Source organism: Mustela nigripes, chromosome 9 (assembly GCF_022355385.1).
Source record: "Mustela nigripes isolate SB6536 chromosome 9, MUSNIG.SB6536, whole genome shotgun sequence".
Lineage (NCBI taxonomy): Eukaryota > Metazoa > Chordata > Mammalia > Carnivora > Mustelidae > Mustela > Mustela nigripes.
In genome coordinates, this window is record NC_081565.1 from 29,882,757 (window position 1) to 29,905,235 (window position 22,479).

General features: G+C 40.8%; 1 protein-coding gene across 1 annotated transcript in view; it reads right to left on the reverse strand.

Moving 5' to 3' along the window:
* The window catches only part of PLPPR1 (phospholipid phosphatase related 1), a 265,315-nt gene that overhangs the window by 41,551 nt on the left and 201,285 nt on the right, over positions 1 to 22,479 (reverse strand). The window contains exon 3 of the mRNA XM_059412248.1: positions 96 to 284. Coding sequence (XP_059268231.1) covers positions 96 to 284 — 189 coding nt within the window. The remainder of the gene's footprint in view (positions 1 to 95; positions 285 to 22,479) is intronic.

The following is a 22,479-nucleotide window of genomic DNA, read 5'->3' on the forward strand; positions in this document are numbered from 1 at the left end:
GTGAATGCCCAGGAAAGGAGGAAAAAGGAGAAAAGGAAGACAGGAAATATTATTTCGGATCTGACAGTAGCGAAGGAAGTCTATTCTGTACTTACAATAGCAGTTGGGGTGGCAGCCAGCACACAATAGAGCACCAGAGGGGTGATGAAGCTTTCTTCCTCTGTCCCCGGGTAAGGCTTCATTAAGTCTCCGTCCTGACAGAAGAATCCTTGGATATGCACCTGAAAAGTGTCAGTGCATTCGAAGTAGTAGGCAAGCAGCACTGTCCCAGCCATGATGACAAGCTGAAAATACAGCATGGCCACACAGAGACATTAGCAGGACTTCGGAGCAGTGCTCGCCCCGCAGAACACACTCCCTCCATCACCCCAGCCGCTCTCCTCCTTTTGGTATTGGCAAGTGTGTGCGTGCCTGCCTCAGCACGCTCTGGGCTCGGGGAGTGTGTGCTTGCTTGTCTGCCTCGTAACATCTGTTATAGAAACCTTCCAGAAAATAATGAACAGCTCCCATCGGAAAGGCAGACCACGGCAAGGCTTGGAGGGAGACCCCGTTTCTGCTGGTCACCCTCTCAGAGGATGCTTGGGAGTCAAGGCAGTATTTCCAATCGGGACAGTGGTGAAAAGTCAAGGGGCAGTGGCATAAGAACTGGCAAGATGTAGATGTGAGAAATTTCATAAAGTATTAGAGATAGACTTACCTTCTTATAAAATATTAGAGGCAGGTAAATGATGAGTGAATGAACAAACAGGAAAGCTAAAGCCTAGAAACGTTAAAAGCCTAGAATCACACCCTAAATTACTAGCCGAACACATGGTCCAGGAATCCTAGACAAGGCACAGCTGTCACCTTCTCCAAAAAGGTGCCTTTATTCCAAAATGCTTTCCACCAGTAAATGCAGGGCTTTCCTGGTAACATCTTATCATAGACACAGATCCTTCATAAGGTTTAGATATAAAAGGGGACACACTTAACCTTTCATTTCGACTCACAAATGTCCCAGGTACTCACTGAGGTTTAGATGTAGCCTTTGGGTATGAGAAGTTGAGGGAATATGAAAAAGCCAACATTAGTTTTCTTATTCATATTTAGAAACACTAAAATGCCAAATAAGATGGTGATAAAGGTAGATAGGAGACAGATTTTTGAGGTTATGAAATTACAGAAAATTAAGCTGGAAGAGGTTCTGGAGATCTTCCCATCTAAACCTTTAATTCCTAGATGAGAAGGCAGAGGCCCAGCAAGGGGAACTGAGCACTGCTGAATTATCCAACAGGTTATCTAAATAGGTACTTAGGTTGAGAATCAGCAAAGCAGGGAAAGTAAAATGGAGGGGAAAAAAATTTTTTTTAAGTGTTGATTTTTTTTTTTTTAAAGTATCAAAGTAATCATTACGGGAAAAAAAATCAGATCTTGGGAGGATGTCTTTGTACATCGTTTATGGCTTAAAATTTTTTTTTTGTTTGGAAGTACATATGGGGCAATGAGGAGAAAAGAAGGGTTTAGGAAGGCTAAAAAGTAAGAAGTTCTTATGCCAGCCTTGGAATGACTAACCCAATGTCATGACATAGCTAGTTAGTGTAAGTCTGGGACTAGAAACCCACATTTTTCTGATCCCCAGGAGAAAAAAACAAAACAACCCCCCCCCAAAAAAAACCCACCTGTATCATGGGATCAAAATTTCACCCTCCACAAAAGCCTGTAGAGTTATGGGGGGGAGCAGAGGCTCAACTCTAGTGCAGAGAGGCTTCTTTTTTACCTGTTTCCTATCCATTTCTTTAGCCCCAGCATTACAGAGAAGCTCTATACTCTGGACACTCTGAAACCCGACACAGCCTCTACTTGTGATCTTATCCCTGCAGTGCCTCCTCGTTACAGCTGAAAGCATTCAGGAGCTTTGAGCTGTAGTGTGTCTTAAACGTGAACTCCTAACAATTCTGCTAGAAGGGTCTTTGTCCTTGATCTCAACCATTGCCTCCTTTCTTTATTTCCAGGTAGGTCGCAAACCACACTTCCCACGCACCGCCCTTCAGACACGACTTATCTCTGGTTCTACAAGGGCTATATTCTGCTCTCTGGCCTTTCCTTCCCCTCTCCCCCAGTGGACCTTCTGTCACAACTTCTGACCATCTAGTCATCTCTGGATACTCCTGTGTGTTTCTCTGTGCCTGACGGTATTTCTCGGTGAATTTGCCACGTGTAAATCACCAGTGCTCGGGTCAGCCCTCTCTGCTTTCTTTTCTTTTGAGCCCCAGAGAGGAGATTTGGGTAAGTATGAGAGAGAGGTGCTCCAAAGCTGCCCCTGCTAATGGGTGCTCCTGCTGGAAGCTAGTAGATCTCGTCGAGGTCATGAAGTTTCTCTTCCTTTCTTGTTTCACTGGTCAACTGAGCTGACCTGATGGGAAGGAGCCTAGTCAGGTGACCTGAATGTTTCAGAGCTGAGGAAACACTATGATTCCCACAGTTTGGGGGGCTTTCCCTCTACGGCTGTCTGTGTCTCCTGCACAGGCCTGATCTGGGATTTCTAGACATCTCCTTGTGGCTGGAAACATATTTCTGTCCCGTGGCTTCATCAGCCCTTGGGAAACAACTACTTGGAAAACAGGCAGGAAACAGCTACTTGGAGAACAGGTGGGATCTATAGGAGCTTTTGAATAAAACAAAAACAAAAATGGCATCTAGCTTCCTCCACAGAGGACAAGTATCAGATTTTCCTGGACACCCCTGTGCTACCACTTTCATTTTAAAATGGGTGGGATGAAAGTGAAGTCCACAAAAGCAAAAATGTACACAGGTAAAAAGACTCACTAGAAAAACGTAGGCTAGAAACTTTTAGAACATAGAACCATCTTAACTTCAAATACATCAAAATCAACACTAATGCCAACAAAAAAGCCAAGGCCAGTATGCCTAAATTTGAAATCTATAGAATAAATCTCGAACAGCTGCCTGGCCAGTTCAATCCTGAAAGCAGCACTGAAAGAGAATGGAATGAATGCGTGAATTAGTCAGTTGCAGGGCATTAAGGAACAGAGAGCCTCGGAGACTCAGGATGGTATGGGAACGTGGGAACTTGTGCAGCCTGGTGGACAGAACTGATCCGGAAGCATAAGTCTACTGACCCTGATCATTCTCCCTGATCAGCCAGAAACTCCTGCCTGCCGTCTTCAAGTAATGCTCAAACTCCCTGGAGAGTCTCCTGTAATGCCAGTTAGACACGTACAGAAGCAAAGCCAGAATGATTCAGATCTTGATTTCTAGGTTTCTTTTCTATGGAACATTCTCTTGGGACCACAGATTAAAAAGCAGTTTTGCATTTACTGCAGGAACAGAAACACTGCAGTGGTTCTGCTTCCATGAGCAGAAGAGGTCCGCCTTGCCACTCTGATGACAGCGCACGATTAGCCATCAGGGTCCTCCCTCCTTCCTCTTGGTCCTGGGCCGTGATCCATCACTGTCTAGGTCTGTGTCGTTGGTGCCAGCTGGCACACTTGCCATCTCTGTTGCCTTCTCCAGCGCCATTTAGAGATGCATGGAGGGAGGCCATAATGTTGGTGTCACATGAGCAGATGGTGAGGCTGTGCCGGACCCAAGCGCTAGTGGAGGGTTGATGATACCCATGTGAAAGGAGCAATTATGGCTGTTGGGGCGGGGGGAAGGGCCTTATGTACCACGGTTTTTCCTCAGCTTCACTTCCTAAGAATGACAATCTGGTATATAAAAACACATTAAATCCCGACTGTTCCACAAGGATTCAGAAGGCAGAAGCCAGCAATATCCAAAATTGTGCCTCTCAGGGTTGAGATCACTACCCTCCAGTGATTAGAGAAAAGTGAAGGTCACAATGAGTGATAATGGGGGGGGGGGGGTCACAAAGCTGAGGGAAAGGGCGGAGATGACAGTACACTTTCCTTGGGTCTGTAAAGTCTGGAGCAATTGTGGACATTAATTTATATGACCTGATATAAGCTCAAAGAGTGGGGGAATGGGTAATGATGGTATGACTCATGACAGCAAGTGAATACGACAATGTGTGTGTGTGGACACGTGTGTGCACTCATCCAGGAGCCTGGGAACAGACATGAGAGGACTGGTATCTGGTCTGGAGTGTAAGGGGCATATGTGAAACTGGGAAGCCCAGTCTAGGTGACGAACTATCTCTGTTTGCTCAAGACTGAGGGTTTCCTGGGACATGGGACCTTTCAGTGCTCAAACTGAGATCATCCCAAACTAACTGGGGTGCTAGGTCACTCTGCCTGAGGCAATGAATGTTTTCCTCCCCAAAGGGTTTCCTCATTCTGGTTTTGCCAGCAACTATCAAGCCCACTGCAAATTAATCAGACAACAACAACTGGTTGTGGTAACTGCCTCTGTGCTCAGTCCCAAACTAAGTGCTGTGAAGGTGCAGAATTTGTGATCCGGCTGGGGAGTGCTCATCAACACAAGAACCAGGCGATGGTTGGTAGATCTGTAGGAGGGTGTCAGCTGATCCCCAGCTGGGGTTCATACATGGCTGCCTGTGTCTGGTGAACTGGTAGGGAGGGAGTTGACAGAAGAATAGGTAAAGGGCTGAAGAATGGAAGAGAAGGGAGTACAGGGGATGAAGAGGACAGCATGGGGTCTGCTTAGGAGACTGGTTTGAACTAAGCCCTGGGGGTGTATGATCAGTTCAAAGTCAGCAGGGATAAAAGAAACTCAGATTCAGTGTGGTTGTGATGCAGAGGTGATGTCTTAGTGAGGACTTCCGGAAATCATACACATGAAGGACTTGCATGCTTTTCATATTAAGATAGAGCCAGCTAAGCACGAGTGTCTGTAGCTGCACACAAGGGCTGGGGTGGGAAACCCACAGGTAGGGTGCTAATGGAAGTGTGAACCAAGGTCGTAAGCAGGAGGGAAAACATAATAAAATGGATCATGAGCCGTTGTGAGACCTCCATGGGCACCTTTAGAAGTAAGTGTGACCCTCTGAGAGGGGTTGGAAGTTCTCCACATAAACAACATAGGAAAGAGCCAAGAAAGAGGAGGAAGAGATGGTGCCAATAAGGGTCAGGATATATATGATGCATACATCCCAGGTACTCTCTAAAAACTTTACATACATTAACTCTGCTTCTGCCCAATGACCCTGCATGGTAGGTATATTATTATTTCCATTTTTCAGGTGATGAAATAGAGGCACAGAGAGACTACATGACTTGCATAATGTCACACAACTCATGGGGTGGACCCAGGATGATGACTAAATATGATGCATTTCTCTCCCCAAACTTTTGTGGCCTGCAGAAAATCAGGTCACAAATATGTCAGCATGACATTGAGTGGTAGACTGGGTACTACCAACGTGAGTGGTTTATTCAAATGTTTCCTAGTGTCAGTTTCCTTATTTGTAGGAAAGTTAATAAATAACTCATAAATATGCAATGAGGCATGTTTGTATATTCTCATTTTGTTCCAAAAAGGAGTTTTAACAACCCCCATTAAATAAAGTAAGTGAGCATTGGTGAGAATTTGGAACAAAAGAAGAAAGGACATAAGTAAGGAGACAGAATTCCAACCTGGAGTAAAAGTTTTCTAATAGTCAACACAATAGGGAAATGCTGGTCAGTTGCACATTTCACAGTATCTGTAAGATAAAACTAACCAATGGATAAAGATAAGTAGAATATTTCTAATATAGTAACTGGACTGGAATTCTTCCTAGGTTCTTATAAAAAGTCTGATAAAGAAGGGCTCAATGTGGAATACGATGGTGCTGTTTTTCATCATATGGGACTCCATGTCAATTTTTTTTTTTTAAGATGTATTTATTTATTGGGGGGCGTGAGAGTATGGGGAGGGGCAGAAGGAGAGAGAGGGGATCTCAAGCAGATACCCCTCCTGAGCTCGAAGCCTGATGTGGCACCAACCTCACGGCCCCAAGACCACGACCTGAGCGCGAAATCAAGAGTCAAGAGGCTTAACTGACTGAGCCACCCACGAGTCCCTTCCCCTGTCAATTCTTAACATAGGCTGATAACATCACATCAAAGCAAAATGCACAAAAGCAATACTGTGGGACAGACTTGAGGAGGCGGGTATTACGGTTCAGTCTAGGTTGAACCAGAGAGATAGCACGATGAAAGGCTTAGAGTGTGGGACACATTTCCTGAGTTGGAAATTCACTCTGCTGCTTATTAGGCATGGGATTTAAAATCTTGTGCTTCAGTTTCTCCATTTGAAAAATGGGGTAGCACAAGAATGGTATAGTAAACTATATATTAACTGTGTATTTAAAGCACTGTCTGACTAGGAAGAATGAACCAGACTATATATACTTCAAATACTTCTTCCCAGGTATTGTTTCTCTCGGCTTAGATTTTTAAGAAACTATTAGGTGGCAGTCAATTAGAGACTATTTTCTAGTAAGTAACCTGCTAGTGAAATACAGACCTGTATTTTTTTTACTGATTTAATTGTTGAATATACTTTCATGTTATTATTAGACTAGTGGAAGAACTTTAATCAGGCTCATCTCTGTAGGACAAGTCCCTTAACTTCTCCATGTCCCAGTTCTTACGTGAGAAAAGTTTGAGCTACTTTTCAAAGTTGTAATGAGAATTGAGGATATTATACATAAACATCAACAACCCTATTTTGGGACATAGTAAATGCTTAGTAAACGGTATCTCTACTTATTATTATACTCATTTACTATCATTGACTCTTAATATGTCCCTTAGTATGGTGGTTTTCCAAACTGCAGGTCTGAAACCATTATTGGGTTATGAAACACATGTACACAACGTCAGAGTTCAACTAGAATTCTTTTAGTGGAAGAGAACAGAATAGAATTGCATATATCAGAGAGTTTCACACATAGTAAGAGCAAGTTTTTTTATGTGAAATATGTTTAGTATATAACATACAGGCAGAGGAAGTATGTATAATATAGTATGAAATGTATTTCTTACTGAGAGTAAAACAAAAATCCTTCAATGAGGCATTATTTTATTTGATACTTATCTCATAGTGTGCAAGTTCCTTATACATATAAGTGACTAATACACACAGGTTCAAATCCCAAATCCACTAATTATCACTGTATGACTTTGAATCAATTATATAACCTATCTATTCCTTACTTTCCTCACCTGTGAAATGGGTAACTCACTCCTTATATGAGAAATGAGTTCTCATTGGAATGGTATGAGAACTATACGATTTAGGATATCGAAACCACTTATCAGGTACTCAACAACTGTTAGCTATTTTTTAAATTACAACTTGAGTAGAATATAAATTTTTTTCTGAATAAGCAACAAATACCACATGCACCAAAGTATGTAAGAGAATATAAAATCATCACATTAGCCAGGACTGAATAATCCGATAGTTTTCCCATCTACAAAATAATGCTTCTTGATAAATATTGTATTTCTACACATACAAGTTTTTAAGAGCCATGTAACTATTCTCAGTTTGTTATTTGCAAACAATACTATCTCTCAAGATATGAAGGAGTAAAAATAAAATTATTAAGCCATTGGTTAATTCTCCTTCGTCAGTATATTTGATCCTTATTTGCCCTTTATAAATCATATTTTCTGAGACAGTTTTTGAAAAATTTATTTTACTGTGGTAAGAACACAAGATGAGATCAACCCCCTTGACAAATACATAAGCATACTATATGGTATTACTGGTCACAGGTGCAATGTACCTCAGATTTTTTTTTTAGCTTATTCAACTTACTTAACTGAAACTGAAACTATGCCTTTTGATTAATAATTCTCCATTTCCCTCCTCAGACCTGTGTCTTTTAATTAATAGGCAATTAAGCTGTGGTTAAGAATAACATTCTCTTGTGAAATCTGGAAAACTTACAATAGACCAGTGTATGTAGGAGAACTCGCCTCCCTTCTTTAACAAGAACAAAGGTATACCCATAGGCAAGAATATGTGGATGAAATGAGATTGTTCAGTCATTCAACTAATATTTATTGAGTGCCTACTATGTGCAGGCATTGGGGGCATTCACCTGCTAACAAAATTGAATCACCAATAATAAAACTGTTAACCAAACAGACATGATCTCTGGGGCTTTCTGTGGCGGAGACAGATATTACAGAGGCAATCCCAAATAAAGGATAGTAAAGACTCATTGTTTAGCCACATAACAAGCTATATAACTTGAAATGCATTTACTTACATTATACTCATACCTCACCGTAGGATACTGGGTTACCCTCATTAAAAGATGAGAAAATTAAAAAAAAAAAGGAAGAAAAATAATTAAAGCTCACAGACCTAGTGAATGGTGGAGTCAGGATTTGAACCTCTGGTGCCATGTAACCATTCTTTTATACTTCAAACCCGAGTTAGCATAATGAGATAATGTCTGTAAAATGCTTAGCACATGGTAAGTGTTTAATCCTTTCTCTTGTTCTTTGAGTGCTATAGGTTTGTTCTTTCCTTATTTATTTATTTATTATATTTTATTTATTTATTTGACAGAGAGAGATCACAAGTAGACAGAGAGGCAGGCAGAAAGAGAGAGAGAGAGAGAGAGAGAGGGAAGCAGGCTCCCCACTGAGCAGAGAGCCCGATGCAGGACTCGATCCCAGGTCCCTGAGATCATGACCTGAGCCGAAGGCAGCGGCTTAACCCACTGAGCCACCCAGGCGGCCCTGTTCTTTCCTTTTTTAAAAGAGTTTTTATTTAAACTCCAGTTAGTTAACATACGGTATATTAGTCTCATGTGTACGATACAGTGACTCACTTTCATACAACATGCTTGTTCTTTTCAATGCTTTTTTACATGGCTTTGGGGTAAGATGAGGATTACCTGAGCCCCCCCCCCCCCCCCCCCCCATAACCACCTCTTTCCTTTCTTAGTATTTAAAACCACTACTTTCTTCTGCCTCTGGCCATTCTTTCCTGGACTGCTTTTACTTCCTTTTTACTGTGCTTGGTTGATAAACAGTAGTACCTTCCTAGGATTTATCCTTGCCTCTCCTCTCCCTGCTCTCTTCTTGGGAGATCACATCTCTTTCTATGGATTCTACTCTTTATTTATTTGACAGACAGAGATCACAAGTAGACAGAGAAGCAGGCAGAGAGAGAGGGGGAAGCAGGCCCCCTGCCGAGCAGAGAGCCTGATGCGGGGCTCGATCCCAGGACCCTGGGATCATGACCCGAGCCGAAGGCAGAGGCTTTACCCCACAGAGCCACCCAGGCGCCCCTCCTTGGATTCTACTCTTATATTGATTCTGTCGACCCTTCCTATCACCACTCTTGGACCCCCTGCACACTCCCCTGACCACCAACCTTGTGGTCCACAGATAGTCCAAATGTCGTTTGGAGTTTGGCATTTCTCCTCCCCTTCACCTGCCACTTCTCTTGAGTTTCTCTATCCTGGTAAATCTAATCAATACCTTCTCAGTCACCCGCATTGGAATTCTCAACGTCATTCCAGACCATTCTTCCTTCACCCTTTCCACTCCTCATGCCATCCCTGGTGAGTTGTCGGTTCTCTCTGACCACACCGCCACTCCTATTTGTCGTATTTTTGTTCTGCCAGCTGCCATGTTCTTATTCAGGATCCCATACTCCGCCAAGTACACTTCTGAAATCTTGTCCCACCTGCTCATGTTGCCTTTGGGATCTCAGCCCCTTCGTGCCATCACCTACTTTGCTGCTAAAGAGTTATGATCCTAAGACACATATGATTGTGTCTTGCTACTCTTCCCAAATCTTCAGTGATAGCTATTTCAGGTAAATTAAGCAATTTTCTCTCTGTCGTACACCTTAGGCTTTGTCCTACCCAGGTTTTGGTAATGGAGAGAAAAAGTCTATCATTTGACTAGAGAACAAGCCAGTAAACCTCATCAGGCATTACTCCTCAGTTAGGAGAAAATACACAGGTCTTCCTCTCAGTCCGGGCGGCTTAGGCCTTCCTGCCTGGCCACTCTTTAAAGAACAGATATAAATATAACATTCTTGTCTTTTTGTCCCCCCATTTCTATCCTCTAGCATCAAATTTGTTATTTATTGGTGAATAATATGGAGAAATGTCAAGTGTATAATATTCTCGGTCGATACACAATTACACTAAGGAAAGGATAATGATTAAGTCTAAGTTAAGCTAAATTGGGCCACAGAATTTTCTCTTTGATCTTCTGCCATTAGGGATTTTTAAAAATTCAATGACACGGATGAATATAACAACACAAAATTGGCAAGCACAGCAAATATCAGAGAAAGCAGAATAAAAATTCAAAATGATTTTGTCATTTGAGAACACTCATTAGTGATGAATGTGAAGTTCTCCAGCAAGGCTTTGAATGACTCCGGGGGCTGGTGGAGGGGAAGGCTCAGGACTCTGGCCCGAGGAGCTCACCAACCTTGCCCTTTATTGGCCCTGCACTTCCCCAGGCTGCCTCAGGCCTCTGGGTTGGGGTGGCGGGGGTGGGGGGCGGGGAGGAGGCCAAAATTCAGTGATGTGAAATGTGTAAGTAAGTGAGAGTGATGACCTGAGGAGTCAAGAGAAGGCTTCGAGGAGAAAGTTCTGGATGACTTTGATCTGCATTTTATTTATTACCTAACTTAAGAGAAGTAGGTAAGAGGTAGATGGAAGCAGTGTATAAATGGTCTCTATGGTGTAAAACTCTACAGTCCTACTGCCTCCTTTGTTAAAGTGAACTAAGTTGATTTGAGTGCTAGTCTCAAGCTTCTCAGCAGAAGCATTGTAAGTCAGCAGACAACTACTGAGTACCAACCATGTGCTAAATCTGTCAGCTAGTGGTAGGAATGTAGGAAGGAAGGAGTTCTTCATTTTACCAGGATAGGAGCAAGTGGCCCAATGACAGGTGTTTAACACTGTTAGTTGTTCTAATTGGAGGGCGGATGGATGGGTGGACGGATGGAAGGATAAATGTGTGGAGGGATGGAAGGGAGGGTGGGTGGATGTTATGATGAAATCAAGAAGAGAATATTGACTATGACAGACACAGGATGAGACAGGGAAGGATTGTGTCATCAGTGATGTCCTAGTGGTTATATGGTATTACAGAAGTCTATGGCCTTTGGAGCTTAAAGACTCAGATGTAGTACTAAATGCACATTTGCTACCTGTATGGCTTCAGGTATTATATAAAATCTCTCTGAATCTCAGCTCCCTCATATGTAAAATGGATATCGTAATGATATAAAACACTTAAATGTGAAAAGTAATATATGTAAAAAATACTGTTTTAACTCATGGCTTACAAGGTACTTGCTGATAAAGGGGGAGTTCTTGGCTCTCCTCAGCCTTCCCAAAACAGAATAAACAACAGAACCTGTTGTCTGGAAAACCTAATATATAAAGAGTTACATAAAATCAACTGGCCAATCAGAAACGCAACAAAATTTAAACTGTTACCCAGCATATCAATATGCAGGGGGCCTACAGTCCTGTAGGAGAAGGGTAGGCAAACAAAATCCTGGTCTGCTTAGTTCTCAAAGATGACACAGAAGATTGGAGAAAGGAGACAGAAACTGTGTTCAACCTCTTTGAGAACCAAAGAGAGGCGGCACTGGAAGCCATCATATCCTCATGATACAAAAGAGGATCAAAAAGGAGCGGGGACCATAATTTGGAGATGAAGACCTAACTTTTGGTGTTTGTTGTCACTGACTTTGTAATCCTAGATGCATGGCTCTAGCTTCTCTAATCCTCTGACCCGCATGAGGGGAAATACCCTAATGGGAATGAGACAACATGAGAAATGGGATCAAATGAGAAGACCTGGAGAAGCTCTTTGCAGATAGCAAAGGATTATCCAATATATAAAGGACCTTATAATATTAGACATACCATGCAAATATATAATAAATGATTAAGTCAGCAAAAATAAATCAGGCCAATATAAGAGATAAACAGTCAAAACTAGGCTTAAGAGGTACAAATGCTTATATTACTGAGATTTCCTTCAGTTTGAGCATACTTATGCCCACAGCCTAATTCTGCTTTATGCCCAAGGATGGTGACTTTAAGCCTGGGAGAGGCTGAACCAAGATCAATCCTCACTCTTCTTTCTCTTCATTTTATTGCAGCAGGCAGAATTCTGCTGAGACTTCTGCCCCCTAGTGTTCATGCTTGGTATGATCCTTTTTGGTGTGGGTAAGACCTATGAATGAATATAACCGAATGCCATTCCTTGATTATAGTATATTATGTAACAAAGGTGTAGGAACTATAATGATGTGATTAAGGTCCCTGATTATTAACTTTAGGTTAATAAAAGAGAGAGATTATCCTGGGAAGACCTGACCTACTACTCACTTGAGACCTAAATGCAATTATGAGATTTGAAGCAGTAGAAACACCTTGTTGGCAAACTACCATATTGTGGAGAGGACCACGTAGCCAGGAATGATGGGCTGACTCTAGGGACTGAAGGTCTCAGTCCTACAGGAACTGAATTCTGCCAGCAACTAGTGAGCCTGAAAGAAGACCGTAGGCCTCAGATGAGATTACAGTCCCTGCTGACACCTTGACTTCCACCTAATAAAATACTGAGCAGAAGACCCCCCACTAACTCACACACAGACTCTAACCCACAGAAAGCACGAGATAAATTCGTGTGTTTTTAAGTGGCTACGTGTGTGGCAATTTGTTATATAGCACAGAAAAGTAAAATAAGGGGGGAAAGCTCTCTAGGAACCACTATGAACAGGTCAGCCCCATGGGGGATGTTCTAGTAGATGAACAGAATTGAAGCTTTTTGCTTTCACTGAATCTCCTTCATAAACCCCAGAACCTGGAGCTGCCTTTCTTCTGCTAAGGCAGAAGTTCCTGAGCTTCTCCACACCAGGGTCCTCTAAGTATTTTCCTCCTATGGGCCCTAAAATTGAAATATGTTGTTTATTTAATAGATTGCATATATTTACTCTGGAGTAATTAATTTGATTTCTAATTTTAATTAAGTAATTGCTCTTGAATTAAATATAAGTGTAGAGATTCTTCTGACTGACATGAAATGAACAGAGTAACCAAATCAATTTGTGATTTTATCTCAAACCAGAAAAAAACAGATACTTTAGTTATTCCTTTGAGGCTTAACATGGATAAATGTATATTTCACTTCTACTCAAGCTTTTTGAAAGACAGGTTTTTTAGTTTCTTATTTTAGTTTATGCTGAGGCCAGTCTATGCCTCCTGAGTTTCATAGGATTCACTTTAATCCTTATTAAAAATTTTGTTTATGGCTTCCCATAGAGCAATTGGTTTTCTGTTATGGGAAAGTTATGGAGTTTGGAGTTATAGGACTCCAAAGAGTCATGGCCAAAACAACCTACCCTGTTGTGAAAGGACTTGGAGCTTCTGCTCCAAGGCCACAAATATTTTTGGATTCAACTGTCTCAGTTCCTGACTTCATTATAGGAATGAGCACCACCGGGTAAGCTACAAGAATAAGAAGTGGTCTATTAGAATGCCAGTCTTTAGATACTGAAGGCATTACTTTCTTCTTGTGGGGGAAGGGGAGAATGGTGCAGAATTGAGAAGAAATTATAAGAGTCTTTGATGTGCCTTCTACTACAGTCAAAAACACTGAAGAAAATCTTTGGAAATATGATTGTTCAAGCATCAATAAAGTGAGCCCTTCTCAAAGGAATGAAGGCTTAGGTCATTTCTGATGGTCGAGCATATGAAGCAGACTTATTAACTGAATAAGTATGTCTAATACTTATTCAGTTATTAGTATTCCCTAATACTAAGGGAGTGTGAGTGGAAGTAGGGGAAGAAAATCTTATCTGTGAGGATGAGAACTTCTTAATTTTTAAAGAGCCAACTGAATAAACTACACTCATACTATAATTTCAAAAGGAAAAGTAATTTTCTTGCCATCTTTAATACTTCTCTCATTAATAATCAACAGAAGTTTTTGGTAAAAGAGATATGGACTTGATCAGCAGGCATAGCCACTGTAGGAGCAAAACCTGGTGTCACAGGTGTATGCACGCACCCAGTATCTGAATCACCATCATGGCAGCCTTTGCTCTCTCAGTAAGCACGGACTTGGCCTTGGGGAGACTGGTTGACATTCGGCCTAGAGAATAGCTTTCTAATTTGTCCTAACTAATCATCTTGAGTCTTGGACCTCCTCTTAAGAAAAAAGAGGACTTTTTTCTTACTTCCTTTGGTCTATCCGTACCATAATAACATCAAAATCCTAATGTATGGTGTTTCAAGTAAAGGTGACTTACTTAGGGGCTTCAACAACAGAATCCATTTAATCTCAGGAAAATAGGGTAGGATTTAAGCCCAACAAAAGAAATTTGCCCAGACATTACGGATCCTTCTATAATAGCATTGGTTTCTATGGGTCTTCATGGTAGATTCAGATTCTGTACTTTTCTATATTTGGGGATGGAGGCATGAAATATGTTTTTCATCATAGGACTACTTTGATGTAGGGTGTTAGGTGTAGAGGGCTTTATAAAGAACCCAGAAGTGGATGGACAGTACACACCAAAACTCCTGAAATTGCTCTGGAAGTCCTCCTTGACCACCTCTGCAGTGTGATGAGATTGCTCCTGTGCAGATCTCATACGATCCTAACACCTAGGACACTGCACGGTCATCCTCTGTTTCCCTGTGTCTCCCGCCACCAAGCCGTGAAGTCCTAAGGGAAAGGTAGCCCCAGCTTAGCACAGGGATATAATAGGTATTTAAAAGATGTCACTTGACTGAATGGATAAAATTCTATAGTTGGTTTTACTCATAGCAACCCAGTCATTTGTTCAAGAAACATATCACCTGAATCTGTTTGGGATGGTTTATTAGTATATTGGTTAAAAATAAGTTTTTGATATAAATTAATGTGCTCTGAACAGTGATCTCTGGTATGGAAGGTGTTAATAAGTACTTTGGAAAGACGGAGGAAGGGTAGGAGATCTGTGGTCAAATAAAGTTGTAATTACTTTGCTCTAAAAAAAAGATTTTCATGGACTTTTTGTTTTCATGGTTTTAAAAGGATGGCAGAAATATAATAAGTTGCTACTTAAATGTTGAAATCATACTGTAATCTGTAACATCTTAAATAAAATCACACTATTTTTTTTAATAAAAAAGATTATTGTGAATTCCTGTTTGTTATTTAAATTCTGGATCTACTTGGGAAAAAAAGGCACTGGAAAATGATTTTATGAGGTTAAAGCAGAATAGAAACAAGACACTAACACTGAATTTCCTGCATATTATGTAAAACAAATATTGAAGATTCCAACTAGGAAAAAAAAAACTACTAAGGAAAGTAGAGCTTCCTATGTTTGCTTTCAAATAATTTTAAACCAAAGTACTTAAGATACCATTTTAATTTCCCTACCAGAAAGGAACATGATTCTTCTTTCTCCATATGCAATGCTAAGTTACTTGGGAATTAGGCAAATGAGAAGAAAAGGAAACACACTCTTAAATCAACCAGTTTGCTTTTCTTTCTAATTAAAACAGGTAAATCTCAACATGGCAAAAGATTTAGAGATTCTCATTTTCCTTTAAAACTTACTGGGTAGGGATTTTCCTTGTCTCCCTTAAAATTAATGAATAAATTGCCTCTAACAGAGTGCCTCTCCCAAAGACATTACAAGATCTTGCATAAACGAACACAGACTTGGACCTTCACTCAAACTCCTGCTGGCTGTCAGATCACACACAGGTGCGCTGGGCTGCACCTGCTTCCCTCTGGCTGCATCTCAGGGAAGCCACTTATCCTAGTGAAAGCAATCAGGTGAGCATCTAGGTTCATCTAGCTTACCAGATGCTTCCCATCATGGAGAAATGTTTTGCATTGATGGAAATGTTCTATATCTGTACTCCCAATATGTTAGCCACTTAAGGATATGCGGCTATCAAACGCTTGAGATATGGTGACTGCAACTGAAGAACAGAACTTAAAAATTTTATCTCATCTTAATTTATTTAAATTTAATACCTATCCATGGCTAGTGGCTGCATATTGGATGGTATGTGATGGCTATGCATTAGCATGGTGGTACCATTAATCAAGCATAAATCTGAACCTTTAAAAAATTATAAAACACTCTAATACATAAGGGTATAAATTGAAAAATGTGTCATCAGCGTTTTACCCACTAGAAATTAATCACTGTTAATATATGAGGTGTATTTATTCTTTTAGATGTTTTCTTTCTCTCCAGGGATATAAACATACACACTCATAAGTAGATTAAAAAATATATGAAGTAGAACAACACTATACATGCTGTTCCACAACACACAACTACAAGCATGTGGAACATGCTGTTCCACAAAAAAAATTTTTTTTTAAGATTTTAAAATTTATTTGACAGAGATCACAAATAGGCAGAGAGGCAGGCAGAGAGAGAGGAGGAAGCAGGCTCCCCGCTGAGCAGAGAGCCCAACGCAGGACTCAATCCCAGGACCCTGAGAACATGACCTGAGCCGAAGGCAGAGGCTTTAACCCACGGAGCCACCCAGGCACCCCATCTTTTAACATGTTTTGACCACCTTTCCATATTGGTACATAGAGAACTTTATAGTTACACAAGCCGGTAGGTTCCCTTCTTTGCTCAGTCTCATTTTTGTCATTTGTAATCAAGGAGTTCTGATTAACACAGGCATGTCCAGGGACTAGATTCACCTTTTGGGTTATTGGATTGGGCGTATCAAGGGCCCTATCCATCTGAGGATAAAAGAAGTAGGTACGAACTCCAAAGAGGAGAGCGCTAGATTCCAGGCAGAGGAAGTTAACATTTTATCATAGACTCAAAAGGAAATACCAAGGGTTTTGAGCAGGGAAGTAGCACCATCAAGCCTGTCATTGAAGAGAGTGACCTTGGTAGTAATCGGTCTTAGATGGGAGCACAGGCCCTTGACAGAGAAACCAGTTGTTTCTGAGGGGAATAGGGCAACAGTCTAGAAGAGGCAATAAGGAGCAAGGACAGCACTTATCCTATCTTCAAGTAAAATAGCACGGAAGACTGTGGGAGATAAAGCAAAGCTACCAGGAGAGCTCTAGGGAAGCAGTATAATTAAGAGGCCAAGTTCATAGTAAGAGGAAGGCACTGTTCAGACAAGGTTAAGAAAGTGAAGGACTTTAGTGGTGACACATGTGTGAGTTTTACATTTCCTAGGGCAGCAGCTTAGGGGTTGAGGATGTTGGGAGACTCGATCAATTAGCGTTGTGTGGAGCTGTGTGGAGCACGAGAGAGAGGACCTGGAGTCCTTGTTCCTGAACTGTGTTAATACAGACAAGGACAAGGGGTGCGACAGAATTAGCTCCACGGTTCTGGGCAGCAGGTTAGTGAGCCTGTATGGAGGAGGGATGAGACCCAGAGCTCTTTCACGTTGTGTTGTGAATTAACAAAATAGGAATCTTTTGGTGCTAATGTAGGAATGTGACCTTTAAAATTTTTTCTTATGGTGAAATGTTTCCTAAGTTGCGGCAGTTCAGCACTAGGTATCCCTAGGCAGCATGGATTCCACCTTTATTATGATAAACATGTGTTGAGTTGATTATCTACTGTTATTCTATGCATGAAAAAGGATGGAGAGAAAGAAAAGCAGTCATTTCTAGGAAGCATTAAGTCCTCAAATGCATCTATGCCTGTTATCTAGCAGGTGATAGGAGAGAGCTGGAAGTTTTAAAAACTTTTCTTGGTTTTTGTCATTCCAGAAGGTGTATCTTCTACTCTGTCTAGAGCTCGGGGCCAGATATCCACTTCTCCAATTACTCCTAGGCTGGATATCTGTGGCTCAGAAATGTCTATACCATTTTTATGACCTCTACACTAATAAACTATCGGAGAATGAGATAAATAGAGGACCAATGCCTTCATTGTTCAGTGTGCAGAAAACCTAAACCTATCCTGCACACCCAACCAGGCTTCTTTTTCCATTGTGTTTTTAAAGAAATGAAACAAAAAATAGTAGTTTGAAGTCATCATAATTAGAAATGACAAACACATATCAAATGTGCCATGCTGTACAATGATAACAGACAGCACTGGTAATTTTGGGGACTCTCCTGTTGAACCCAGTTGGGTCTCCAATAATTTTCGACATGGTACTCCAGATAGTTGTTACCAATTGACTAGAAATAGGCCACCCCTGATGACATAAGGAATACCACCTTTTCAGGTATACAAAGTGGGTCCTGAAATCCGATAAATACCAGCAGGTTTTCAGGACATGCTTGAGTGAATCCTGTGTTCTCACGAAGTACTCCACGTTCCTAAGAAAGAGAACTTTGTTTCCAAAGTATCTTCTTCAGAGAAGAACATGATAAGTAATCTAGCATGGAGAATTGCCAGACATTTGCTCATCAATGGCTTACTTTGATCTTGGAGGAAGGCAGTAGCTTTAGTAAAAGCTACTACCTTCTTACCTTCAGGTAAGGCTCCAATATTATAAGCTGACCATTTTACTCCATCATGGAATTTGGCATGGAAATTGACACAATCATGGTGATTCTACTAAATTCAGAGCATTAAGTGGAGCAAATATTCCTTCTCCTAGTCTCAGGTTAAGTTGTCCTCAAGTGCATTCCATTAGGAAGGTGTTATTATACCCCCCACTTCTCTACTATCTTAAGACCACCTCTCATTTTGACCCTTGGCCTGGAAGAGGCTTTCTTCACCTTGTCTTTGAAAGGAATGTCCAACTGTGTGGTCAATCACATATGCTCAGAGATCTGAACAGCTTCATTTAGAGGAGCAGAAACTGAACAGATACAGCATTTTTGTTATGTTCTGTCTAAATTGAACGAAGATAAGAACAGGCATTAAGCTGCTTAGAGATTTGAATTAGTGGAACAATTATTTTAATACACATGATAGCAGAAAGGCTCTCAGAGCCCATAATCTCCAGATTCTTATGAAAAACTGTCACTCTCTAGATATCCATGCTTGACTGGAGGTTCTGCAAAGTAACGTAAGCCTTCTTTTCTCACTTTCATCCTTTTGGATTGATTTTTGTTTCTTTGAAAACAATTGTTCCCTTTTGAAACTTTCTGAACATGGCACAATGCATAATCTGTATCATTTAGCACTCTAAATACTCTGCCATTATACTAGAGTTCTTATGACTGAGCATGCCCTGTCACTGGAAATTTATTCAATGAAATGTGAAATTACTTTAGAAGACATATTTAGAGCATTGATTTAAGCCAGGCATGTTGAGCTGAAAAGGTTCAGGGAGTGAATTATATTCTACATAGTTAATAATCATTCATCATGGGTACCTTTTCATTCTCGACTGTGGCTTCTGCCTTTTGACCTCTGGCAAAGGTCACCAGAGGGCAGGGAATCCAGTATGGAAAAGATCACTCCCATGGTGTCTTCACATTTATAGGTCATCTTTAATGTCACAATTGTCATAACTAGGGTATGTGGTCAAGGTGCTGGTCCAAGCCCCATCAACTGACACTATCTCACATCATCACTCTCTTACTGTCTCTACAACAGATACTGAAAACTGTTAGTATTGCTGTATGAGCTAACCCAGGCTGAGTTCAAGTCCTTCCTAGGCACAGGCTCCTTTATTTTATATGAAGGAGGGGAAGAACTCTATTTCCTGGGAATCAGGAAAAAATATTTTTAGCTAGATACGTTTAAGAACAGGTTACATTCGCCCAACATGTTCAAAGACTTAGAGGTATGAAAGATAGAATAGCAACAATCATGCCACTGTAATCCCTAAAAAATGTTCCTATAAGTACCCTGGTTCTGGAAAAAATATTATTCTGGGAGATCATGAAAAAGCAGTGCACCAGACTAAGATCCTGGTATGTGGTTGGTGCTATGCGTGCATGTTCAGTAAATGGATGAAAGGGTAGAGCTGCAAGATCCAGACACCAGCCAGAGGGGTGCCAATACACAGACCACTGAGCCTATGGCCCATGTTCTCTCAAGTGCATCCTGACAACCATACAATAAGCAATACTCTGTAAATTGCCAGGCGGTAAATCTAAACCGCATTAGAAACTGAAAACACTTTTCCTTATAAATACCTCTTTAGTTTCTCTTTCCTGATGATGGCTATAAAACTCCTTTTCTCAGACATTATAGATGAAGGAGGAGTGGATGTTAAGTACCTAGTTATCTTGTCTGCAAGTCTGAAAGAGGAGGAGAAAAAGTGTTGGAGTTGCCTTTGTGTTGCTCTTCCCCATGTTTTTCTCTCTCTTGTTGAAGTATATCTAAGAATGGAAAGGTTGAGTTTAGTGGGACGTGAACTCCAGAACTCATGAAAGCAGAATTCAAAAGATTCTGAGATTGACCTGGCAATGGGTCTAATGCTCGAGAACCTAAAAAAAGAAATTGGCCTGGATGGTTAAAATTCTCAAAAATGAAGTTCTAATTATTCAGAAGAGGAGGAGAAACAACTTGAAAGAAATTCTTTGGGTTGTTATGGGGAGCTTTTGTTGAGACCAATTTTTTTTTGTTGAGACTGAATATATAAAAGATTAAAGGGAATAGAGCTGAGATCAACATAAGACAGTGGACCTCTTCAATATGTGTTCACACTTCTAAAATCAAAGTAAATTGTGGTTAACAAAAATGCTACAGTTATATTTGGTGCAACAAGATAAAATGTTAATATGATGTTAAAGGAAGATATGGAGAAAGCAGAATTCTCCAGTATTTATTGGATGTCTATCTTCCCTGTGTAGAGAAAAGATCTTTAGATTTATAAAGTTAGAATGGCATTTATCCCAAATCTAAGGAGTGATCAAAGAAAGAACAGAGTTGCTTTAAATTGGTGTATATATGCTTTATAACAGAAATCACATCCAGGAAACCAAAAATGTGCAAATGAGAGGGATTTTTTTGTCCTTAAGATTTTATTTATTTATTTATTTATTTATTTTTAAAGATTTTTTTCATTTATTTGTCAGAGAGAGAGAGCGTGAACACAGGCAGACAGAATGGCAGGCAGAGGCAGAAGGAGAAGCAGACTCCCTGCCGAGCAAGGAGCCCGATGTGGGACTCGATCCCAGGCCGCTGGGATCATGACCTGAGCCGAAGGCAGCTGCTTAACCAACTGAGCCACCTAGGCGTCCCTATTTATTTATTTATTTGAAAGACAGAGACGACAAGTAGGCAGAGAGGCAGGCAGAGGGGGGGCAGGGAAGCAGGCTCTCTGCCGAACAGTGAGCCCGATGTGGGGCTCAATCCCAGGACCCAGGTATCATGACCTGATCCGAAGGCAGAGGCTTTAACCCACTGAGCCACCCAGGCACCCTGCAAATGAGAGTTTTAAGAAACTATTGAGAAGAGAAAGAGGAAGGTTGGAGACGGGCAAACATATTTCCCAATTTCTAAAAGGGAAGTATACAGAATTAAAAGCATTACTGATGATGATGATTGGATTTCACATTTATTCTGGGCATGATTGCTGAATGGATGTCACAGGCAGGGCAACTTTTCTTGCTCTTAGAAGAGGAAGCATTGATCTTTGAGCCAGGATGGGTTCAGCATGAATCACTTCATCTTATGTCTCATTTTTTTAATGGCGTACAAGATTGGCAGAGTAGGCAGATGGGTTATTTGTGGTCCATTTAGATTGCATCCAGGATTCTGGCAAAAGGGGAGTTAGAGAACCATGTGGACAAGATAGAAACGTAGACTGGGTGACAGGTATACTGAATATTGGGTGAACTCAATGTGATTTCATTAATGAATCAGTAGTAATAGTAATGGGGAAATCCAGGGATGTGCATTTCTCAGTTTCATGTCAATGAGTTAGAAGTCAGCTTTATCAAATCTCTAACTGATGTGAACCATGGAAGGATAGCATATATATTGAAAGACAAAATCAGAATCCAGAAAGTTCTCAACAGTCTGGAATGAAAGACTGAATGCAACTTAAAGACATTTCACAGAGATAACAGAAGCCCTAATACCTGGGCCTAAAATATTCTGTTGCTTAAATATTGGCTGGTGGTGAGGAGAGGGGCATCAGTGTAAAGGAACAACTTGGGGGTGAATCCTGTTCACTCTCAGATGTTAACTAATTTGTGTTTCTTGGAAACGCTACTCTCCATGACTTTTCCTCTTTCGGACTCTTGAACCTCTCCATCTTCACTGTTTCTGAGCATATCTTAAACATTTAAAATAAAACAAAGCACAAAACAAATTAAAACTCTCCCTGGATTTTATTTCTACCTCGAGCCCACTCTTTCACTTTCCCACACTGCAAAGCTACTCATGGGTTAACTTCATCTACTCTCATTAAGTCATCAGTGACCTCCTAATCGAAAAATTTGTTAAACATTTTTCAATCCTCAGTTTATGTGATGCCTCAGCAGGATTCGATACTCCTGGTCACATTTTTGTTCTTGAACTTTTCTCTTCCCTTGGCTTCCTTTCTTTTGTGGTTAATTTCCTAGTCTCAGAATTCCGTCTTGTCTCAACTCTCCTCATGCACACATCCCATTCTACCATTAATTCTGTGCTTTCTTTTGACCGTCTGCG